Genomic DNA, 9996 nt, shown 5'->3' with positions numbered 1-9996 from the left:
GCACCATCATAAGGTGATTATAGACACACACAAAAAATAATAAATAAAAAAAATACGAATACGAGTTAGCTTAACACGTATGTGCCTACTGTCTATAACATCTAAGACGACAAAATAGAAAGGGCTTACTAAAAAATAAAAAAATATATTTTGGATGTAGTGTGTACCTACTTATAGACTATAGTATAATTGTACATTTGTACGGGCACATAATATCTTCGTTGCCCGTTAAAAATGTCAACTGTATTAATATATATGATTCAAACTTTGTTCAATTCCCATTCGCTATTTAATATTTTGTGAAATGGTGTTCAAAACATTTTCTACTATTATATTATAATCTGTGAACAATGGTAACAGTTATTTATAAACAAACATTTTTTTATTTCCATTGACCATTGTTAATCTGAAAATACTTATGCGAGCACTTCGAAATACGAAACCTGTAAAATTCTCTCTCGGCGGTGCACTCTTAAGCATCATATCATAGATCAGCCATCAGCGTTGGTCAGTCGGGACGCATTCGATGATATATATTACTTAATGATTAATCCCGCCCGTACCAAATAAAGGGTCCGTGAGACTAACTTGTGATTATGCGAGTAATACATTATTATTGGGTGGAAAAATTTCTAACCCCGCAAGGTACCTATGTAGTAAATGAATAATTTCTAACTCTAAAGTCTAAAGTTTCAAAGTGATACCAAGTTTAACGTTTTGACCTCTTCCAACATACCTACGCTTGTATGTACGCATGTGCGCTTGTACTTATTGATGTAGCTATTAGCTGTAAACTCGACTTCACCCGGGAAAAAATTATCAATTAATATTCTATACAAAATACGTGTATACGACGTTAAATTGGTATACTTAATACTAATTGTATACTTATACCTCAGTTCAGATTTTTAGCTCTTGGTATATTTCCGAACTTGATCCAAACTACTCCTAAACTTTCTTCATAACTCCAATAACCATCACTGAATTTTTCATTAACATCGGTCTAGTAGTTTTTGAATCGTTAGGCAGAAGGATCATTTAATAAACTCTCATATTAATTGTTTTTATATATTATACTTTGTTTATTCGAGGCCACAACTCGATAATTCGATACACGCTTTTACCTCATCAGCTCATCTGCCCAGGTAACCAATGGCAACCATTTATGTAGAAAAAACATTATAATTAATTCTATACTATAACTGTATACTAATAATATATAACCTGGCACAGTGACGAACACAGATATTTTCAAGGGGGGGGGGGGTTACACAGGACCTTCCCGAACCACATTATACCTCGATTTGGTTGAAAACTATTACTAATATATTAGGAACATTATATACGTAATGAAAATTAGAATTTTTTTAAATTTATATTTGTACTTTGTTTATGTGTAACTTTATTAAGCTATACCTATAATAATATAATATTAACAATTTATCATACTTTTACAGTACTCACAGGCCATAATGCATTTACCAAAATCAATTTTTTTTTGTCAAAATTCTAACTTCAGACGTTCATATAATCGTCAATAATTTAAAAAAAACGAATGAAATTCGAAATTTTTTTATGCTTATAAATAGCTTTAAAAGAGTGAAGATATTTAAAAAAATTGTAAGGTGTATAAACAATGCAAATTTAAACCTTCAGTGAAAATTTCATGTATCTACAGTTATTTTTTTATACAAAAAATTTTGAAGAGTTTATTAAGGAGTTATTATATAGATAACATGTTAATATTCTTCTTTGTTTGCGTGCGGTGCGCATCACGTTATAGGTACACTTGTGTGTAATGGTACATTTTTTACCTACTTCCTATTATGAAAACACATTTAAAAATGCAAAATTGTTTGACGAATGCCTATAGTTTTAATCGTTACTAAATTGAAATTGAAATGTATTTTAATCCGACTAAATTTAAGTTGATTGGATATTATGATTTCACAGACTCTAATTTAAAAATATAAACATGTGAGGGGTAGGTAGGTGTGAATATTTTTACGTAATTTTGTACAGTGAAAAAAATACCAGGATGGGGGGGGGGGGGCAAATTCCTATTGAAAAATAAGGCCTTTCAGTTTTTGGCAAATTTTTCAACCTTCTCCATAAAAACGTTCTTTCAACTATTGCGAACATTTGAAAAAAATATTAGTCAAACCGTTTTCAAGTTATGGCTTTATATCGACTACGCCGTACAACACCGAACTCGGATGCATGCCTGCCGCACGGTGCATGTTACAACACGTGAAATCATGTTATTTTACGAATAGGTACGTATATTATAATTCTATACTTCAACATATATAATATTGTGAAAATATTTATATTATCGGACTATTCGATTAGTAAAAAATGTGCCGCCGTAGAAGGCCGTCCGACGGTATGCCGGTACATATATAATGCATATATATATTGTGGATAAGTCACATATTTGTGTTTGTATCGAAACAAATATTGTCCTAAAATATTTTTCGTCTCCCGTAGAACCACCGTAGCGGTAGGTTCCTGAACACACACACAAATACACAATATACAGGTATACATGTTATATATATAAGACGATAACAACCAGTTTTGGCCCTACCTCTCTACAGCAGGCAAAAATAAAAATAAAATAATAATATTATTGTAGCTGTCGTGTACAGCACAGCGCGTTCAGATAATATTATAATAGTATTACGGGTAGCGGCGACGGCGGCGGCGGCAGCAGATGCCCCTAAATGGATAGTTGGACCGCGGTGGCGGAGGAGTGGCGGTGTCTGGACGGCATTATGGATTATTGTGTGTTGCGCGAACGACGGCGGCAGCGTCGTCGTCGTCGTCACCGTCACCGTTGTCGTTCGCGTGTGTGTGTTGTGTGGTATTGGCGAATCGCTGCCGGGAGGCAATAACATCAAGGTTACCGTATACCGCTCGCTGACCAACAGCACTGCCGATCCCTCCCAGTGAGTGGGCACGTGAGATAACGTCTCCGTCGACCGTCTCTACTGTCGGGCACGACGTTCAAGTGTATAGTACACGGCCAAATGGTTTTGTTATTATTGTATTTATATTAATTGTTATTATTCATTATAATATTTTGTTATTGTTGTCAGTTGTAGTACTAGTACCATTCGTTCAGCCGACACGATCGTCGAGTGCGTTTTACATAATAATAATAATGTTATGTAGTCGTATGTGCCTTCTTATGTAATAATAACAATAATATCAGTCGTTATCAACGATGAGACGGTAACTCACTGAAGTCGTCCCGTCAGTGTTTGAGTGTTTTGTTTGGGTCGCCCATTTGTTCCGCCGAGTTTCGTCCGACTGCTTTTGCGATCCACCCATCAAGGTGTCTCCAATCCTCCGTAAAATCAAGATCGATCACGGCTGTGACATCGTACTGGTCATAACGAGATCCATCGACAATAAACATCTCCACGAGTTGCCGCCCTCGACCCTTCGATAGGGAGTGCTATTATGTGACAGTAGTCTCTGGGACATGTGCGACGACTACAAGCGATCACAAAAGCCCACCAATGGATTGGGCTGCCGTCAAGTGCACAGCGGTCACGCAACGTACGACGTTGGCATTCCGTTGGAGGAGAGCATGGACATCATCAATCAACAGTGCCAAGAGATTTACGAATTGAGAACACAGCTGAACCTGGTGATGAACGAAAGGGACATGTTGCTTAGCGAAGTCAGCCGTCTCAAATTTGATATGGAACTCTACGATCAGCGCATGATGTCCCATGACACCACCACCAGGTAAAGACTCACATATTTTACTTATTGATTCTGTACATTATTTGCTATGTTCAATTTGAATACATTTCTCATTGACTCTGTTAAAATGTTGAACATACTGGGTTATATGTTTTGCCCAAATTTATAAACCCTCTTTCAATCAAGGGTTTTTTTTGTTGGTGAAAATTCTAACGACACATGCCAATTTTTCATATTTTTTTCTGATAGTTTTATTATTAATTATTAATCATTACTTAAATTTTTACATTATTTCCAATTGCAACTAATTAGAATTCTTGAAAGTGGTTGAATTTGTGCGTTTAAAATAATCTTATATATTATTTAAGTTTTAATTTTAATTAGGCAATTTATTTGTTCTTAAGGCATATCAAGTGTATTAAATACCTATTATTAGGTTAATTAGGTACCTCTATCAGGTTATTTTTTATTTCTATGCTTTCAAATTTTGTTGAGTGACATTTGTACCTATAGTTTTTTTTATGGATTCTTTTGTATGAATCATTTTTGTTGAGTAGATTAAAAATGTCAATAGTGTTATTTGTTAGGTACCTATAGTCTATAGGTAGTCAATAATGAATTCATAGATTATTTATGCTAGTTCAATAGTTTCACTTTCTAAAAACTGACTTGTATTCAATACATATTAACAAATTGTTGATACCTTGTATAACTACTACAACTTGATAGTTACCACCATTACATTTTAAAATAATATTTCAAATACAGGATTAAGATTTGGATTAGGACATAATTTTCTATGTTCAAATGTTCAATGGGTACATTATTTTTATTTTATGGTATTCAAGGACTCTTTAGTTTTATTGAAACAAATTATAGACTTTGTAGGTATGACAATGGATTCATTATTTATTTTTATAGTCTGATAATACTTTATTAATGTACATATCATTTTGCAGTGTTTCACAGTTTCTATTTAAATACTCACTTTTAAAATAGTTACAGTGTTAAATAAATTCTTTGTCTTATTTATAATAACTATTGTATTCCTATTTACTGTTGTTGAAAATATTTGTTTTTTGTTATAAGTGGAACCTCTTAAAACATAACAAAATAAGATTCTTAACTATTAAACTTAACAAAAAAAATGTTATTGGTATATCCAATTTTTGTTGTATTAGACATGTAATATTATGGATGGCCTGTTTCTTTTTTGAAAAACCTACAAGTTTATTAAGTAATTAGTTTTGGAGATTATCCTGGACAAATATATAGCTTTTTTTTGTACAAAGAGATATTGTGAATCTAGTTAATTATGAATTAAGTGTGAATCGTTAGATTGTTTATAGTATCTAATTTCATCAATATTAGAAGAATATTAAAACATTTTGATTACCTAATATTTAATAGTGAAAATGTATTATATTTTTCAGAGAAGACAAGTATGACAAAAGCAATAATCGAAATTTTTTGAACCAATGTGAACAATATAGTCATTGGACTGGCACAATGTCCAAAAATAACATGGTTCAACCAGAACAATTTCATACATCTGCCTCGTAAGTTTCTATACATTTAAAGTAAACAATACGACTAAATCCATTTTCATGTATTTTAAGGTATGAGTTATCACAAGATTTGATTGAAAAGCAGATTGAGTTACTAGAAAGAAAATATGGAGGTGACAGAGCCAGACAAGCTGCACTAGTCATTCAACGAGCATTCAGACATTATATGCTGGTCAAAAAATTTGCTCATATTACAGCAATGGCAAAAGCTGAAAAAAGACTTAGTAAGCGATTGGAAGATACCCAAAGTTTACGATCTCATGATAGTCAGCTGAGTATAAGATCAGGGTCATTAAGAGAACGACGATCAGGCTACTCACCAACCAAGTGTAATTCTCTTCCACGTTCTAGATCTGGACGATGTGATTTAAATTATTATTACAGCTTGGAATCTTCATGTTCTCACTTCTACTCACATAATTACTCCTATAACGATATGAAAGTAAACAATGTCAGTACAATGAACCCGGAGACAGCAACTGAGCAATTTTTTTTCCAGGACGATATCACTAGTCAAGGGGCACATCAGATGATGCCTAACTTTTTATGTGGAAACAGCCACAACAATGGTTCAGACACATATAGACAAGCACACTCTGGTTCTGAATGTAATCAGTATGGGAGCAGTAGCTCTTCATCATGTATGTTTTCAGGGAGCTCAACTGGTTACCCATCTAATATTTCCAAAAATAAAGTTCCTCCCGAAGTTCCAAAACGAACTTCGTCAATATCATTTCGTTCTTTGCGGGAACAACATCAAAACATAGCAGCCGGTGCACTGAACAAAATGTCAGATAGCGGTAGCCTATCAAGTGTTCAATCTTCGGGTAGCGATGGTAGTCTTTCTAGTCAGTCACACAATTTAAATCAAACAAATTCTTCAGTTGACTCTTCCATGTTGTCAAATTCTATAGTGTCTTGGAATACAAAATCACAGGTATAATACATTTCTTTGTATATTATTCAGATTTTTTTTATCATCATTTTACTGTTCATATTTGTAATACAAAAAAAATGTTTCTTAGATTTCTGATGTGATCAGGAAACGTCAATATCGTATTGGTCTCAATCTCTTTAATAAGAAACCTTCAAAAGGTATTATTTACCTTGTGCGCAAAGGATTCTTGGATAATGCCCCCCACGCAGTTGCAAGATTTTTAATATCTCGCAAAGGCTTAAGCAAACAAATGATTGGTGAATATCTAGGAGATTTACAAAATTCATTTAATGCGGCTGCCTTGGAGTAAGTTGTGTTATTCAAATAAATCAAACAAAACTTAAAACCAGTATAAATTAAAATGTTTTGCATGGTTTTAAAATTATTTTTTATATTCAAAACTATAAAGTTATCCAATTAAATTAAAGTATAAATCTTTTTATGTTCATTGTATTATATTTTTAGATTATAATTCTTTATTATTCCGCTACAATACGTTATAGACAAAATTTAAAATTTATAAAACTTATTTTATAGTAAAACTTTAATTTTTGTTTCTTAGGTATTTTGCTCAAGAAATAGATCTCTCTGGTATGCAGGTTGATGTTGCACTACGCAAGTTTCAAACTTACTTCCGTATGCCTGGCGAAGCACAAAAAATTGAAAGAATCATTGAAGTTTTTAGCCATAGATATTGCCACTGCAACAGAGATGTTGTAGCAAGATTGAGAAACTTGGACACAGTATTTATATTGGCATTTGCAATTATCATGCTCAATACTGATTTGCATACACCTAATCTAAAACCGGAACGTCGAATGAAAATGAACGATTTTATCAAAAATCTACGAGGTTAAAGTGCTTATAGTACTGTTAACAATAATATATTTATTATGTTTGTTTTGCATTCTTTATAGGTATTGATGATTGTTGTGATATTGATAGAGATATGTTAGTTGGAATTTATGAGCGAATTAAAGCAAATGAATTCAAACCTGGATCAGATCATGTTACTCAAGTTATGAAGGTGCAGTCTACAATAGTAGGCAAAAAGCCAGTAAGTTAAATGCAATTGAATAGTAATCACAACTCAATTTGCTACGTATTTTTCATGCATGACATAATAGTAATTCACAGAATCTGTTCTCTTCATTTATTAAATATATTTTATATTTTACAGTCTAAATGGACAATGGCCTATATTATTAATTGATTTTACATTTATTTTTATGTATTTCATAATAGTTGTGGCATTATAAAATTTTAATTTAGGAACATCCAATTAATCTGTTTTTATTAGATTTAAATAAATTTGTTTATCTGTTGGTACAGTCAATATCTTAAATTTTGGTTATATTATTAACATTATTGAATATGAAAACTTTAAAATTAAAAATTTTTCAGAATTTAGCATTGCCACATCGCCGGTTAGTGTGCTATTGCAGACTATATGAAGTAGCTGATATTTATAAAAAAGAACGACCTGGTGTTCATCAACGAGAGGTATTCCTCTTTAACGATCTTCTAGTCATTACCAAAATACTTTCCAAAAAGAAAAATTCAGTAACTTATACTTTTCGTCAGAGTTATCCATTAAATGGTCTAACTGTTTCTTTATTTCAAATGCCATGTAAGAACAATTTTAACTTAAAATTCAATAGTACTGGAAACATGGTTTTTAATTAAAAATTTTGCTTCAGATTATCAGTTTGGTATCAAGCTTACACAGCGTTTAGATAGCCGTCTATTGATAACATTCAATGCACGAAATGATCATGATCGTTGTAAATTTGTAGAAGACATTCGAGAATCAATATGTGAGATGGATGAAATGGAAAATTTGAGAATTGAGTCTGAACTTGAGCGTCACAGACATGGTCATAATAACCGGTACATTTAAATATTGCATACGAAATAGGTTATTATTTTCATTTATATTATTATTTCTTAATATTTAGATCAGTTAATAGCAATTCGGAAAATCGAGATAGTGGAGTTGCAGATATTGATCTGGGACCATTACCCTCTCCACCAGTGCGCAGTCCCAAACAACACCCTGATGATTCATTTGAGAACAACCCGTCATCACAGGCTACACCAAAACGGGCTGCATTGACTGTTACTTGATAATACGATTAGATTTATTTTTAACATTCTAAGAAATTTTTTTATAGAGCACCAATATATTTTTATTTGTTTGTTTGTTTTTTTTTTTAATACACCTATTTTATTATATAATATTTGTTCTTTATTTTTTGGCAATAAGTCAACAGTATTAATATTCTATGACAAATTAATTATTATTACACAACTATATGTATGGTGCAGACTTAGTTAACCGTATTATAGTACAAGCAGAGATTTTCAGAATGTTCATTATGTTATATTTTGTATGTAGACTCGTGCCAGATTAAGAATATGACCAGTAGCATTTGTGGGCAAGCACAAAATAACTTCTACCGGTGCTCTGCTGTCGGCATTAGAATACAGACCATTAATTTATATGATACACTATGCCTCCATGCTCAAGTAATACACGCGTAATGCCAACAAAGCGTTGAACAAATGTAAATATGTACGCCTGGTTATATTCTTATTCCAGCATGAGTATTGTGTAAGGATTAGAAAAATTCAATAGATTTTGAACGTTGTAATCATTGAATGTTCTACAGATGTAAGGTATGTGGCTATTTCTGCACCACACTGTGTATTAAATTATACAAGTTTACAACTACTTATATTTGTGTTACATTTTTATAAAGTCAAAATGTTTTAATATTTTTAACTAGATTTGCTGTGGCCTTGCTTTTGAATTGTAACCTTTAAAAATATATTTATAATAATAATTGTCTTTTAATGTAACAACTATTATGTGTAATTATTTTTCTTTGTCATTTGTATTTATATTGTAACATGTCAATATTTTTGACAATTTTTAATGTAAACCTTAAAATGACTTGTAACGAAAAAAATATTGTATTTTTATCTACTATAAAAAATATTGAAGAATTATGTACCTACATATAATAAAACCAAATTGATAATTAAATAATATCTTTTTACATTAAATTTAATGCATAATATATATATTATTTTTTTTATTCTACTTGGTGCATATAGATGTGTTAGCCTGTTTGGATGGCGTTCACATGTGTTCAATGGACACAGCAAAATCTTGAATAGCAAGCCTCGCAGAGTAAGTTTTGTTCAAATGATTGCCTTGAACAAATGGTACGCATTGCATTATATGCTGTTCATATGTACGTACATAATATAAGATGAATGCATGCTCAAGTCTTGTTGAACAGCAAACGATGAGCGAAGAAAATAATATTTTTAAAAGGTGTGACATATTGAGTTGTCATAATATTGTCTCAAAACTGTTTAATATCCATTTAAATTTACCGAAAAAGTTTTTTTGCTAGGTCAATATGAAGTCAAATAATAGTAAAATGTACAACTCATATGACAGATCTTTAAAAATATTATGCTCTACAATTTTTGTAATTGATGATTTTACTCAAAGATAGTTAAAAAATCATTTAAAAAATAACATTTTTCATTAATATGTTTTATCTATGCCGTGAGTGTACCTGAGAGAGAAAACCAATATTGTGCTGACATCCTGCTAAAGATTAAAGATATGTGAATTCCTTGTCAACCCTGTGTTACACTCGTTCTATTTTATTGCATGATCCTACACACACAGTTATTTTGACTGAGTGTATAATTTAATTTACACAGTTTCAATACTTAAAAATTTTACTTCATTTT

The 9996-nt window shown here is 31.7% G+C and overlaps 1 protein-coding gene across 2 annotated transcripts; it reads left to right on the top strand.

Moving 5' to 3' along the window:
• The first annotated feature begins 2788 nt into the window (after window positions 1-2788).
• Window positions 2789-8761, top strand: LOC111038588 (IQ motif and SEC7 domain-containing protein 1). 2 transcript variants are annotated; one of them, XM_022321746.1, is made up of 10 exons: window positions 2790-3759; window positions 5151-5276; window positions 5337-5727; window positions 5785-6222; window positions 6311-6528; window positions 6785-7074; window positions 7140-7279; window positions 7627-7852; window positions 7923-8112; window positions 8181-8761. In XM_022321746.1, the coding sequence occupies exons 1-10, from the start codon at window positions 3491-3493 to the stop codon at window positions 8347-8349; spliced, it is 2457 nt and encodes an 818-aa protein (XP_022177438.1). In that variant the 5' UTR covers window positions 2790-3490; the 3' UTR covers window positions 8350-8761. The 2 variants fall into 2 exon arrangements, with proteins under 2 accessions (XP_022177437.1, XP_022177438.1); XM_022321745.1 differs by having other exon boundaries at window positions 2789-3759; window positions 5337-6222.
• The last annotated feature ends 1235 nt before the right edge of the window (window positions 8762-9996 follow it).

Source organism: Myzus persicae, unplaced genomic scaffold, assembly GCF_001856785.1.
Source record: "Myzus persicae strain clone G006 unplaced genomic scaffold, MPER_G0061.0, whole genome shotgun sequence".
Taxonomy (NCBI): Eukaryota; Metazoa; Arthropoda; class Insecta; order Hemiptera; family Aphididae; genus Myzus; species Myzus persicae.
The sequence above is the reverse complement of the archived record's forward strand: the minus strand, read 5'-3'. Positions and strand labels throughout refer to the sequence as shown.

Coding starts and splice junctions, on each gene's coding strand:
- LOC111038588 (XM_022321745.1), top strand. CDS start 3,491: ATGTGCGACGACTACAAGCGATCACAAAAGCCCACCAATGGATTGGGC. Junction 3,760..5,150: donor TCCCATGACACCACCACCAG/GTAAAGACTCAC, acceptor TATATTTTTCAG/AGAAGACAAGTATGACAAAA. Junction 7,075..7,139: donor TTTTATCAAAAATCTACGAG/GTTAAAGTGCTT, acceptor CATTCTTTATAG/GTATTGATGATTGTTGTGAT.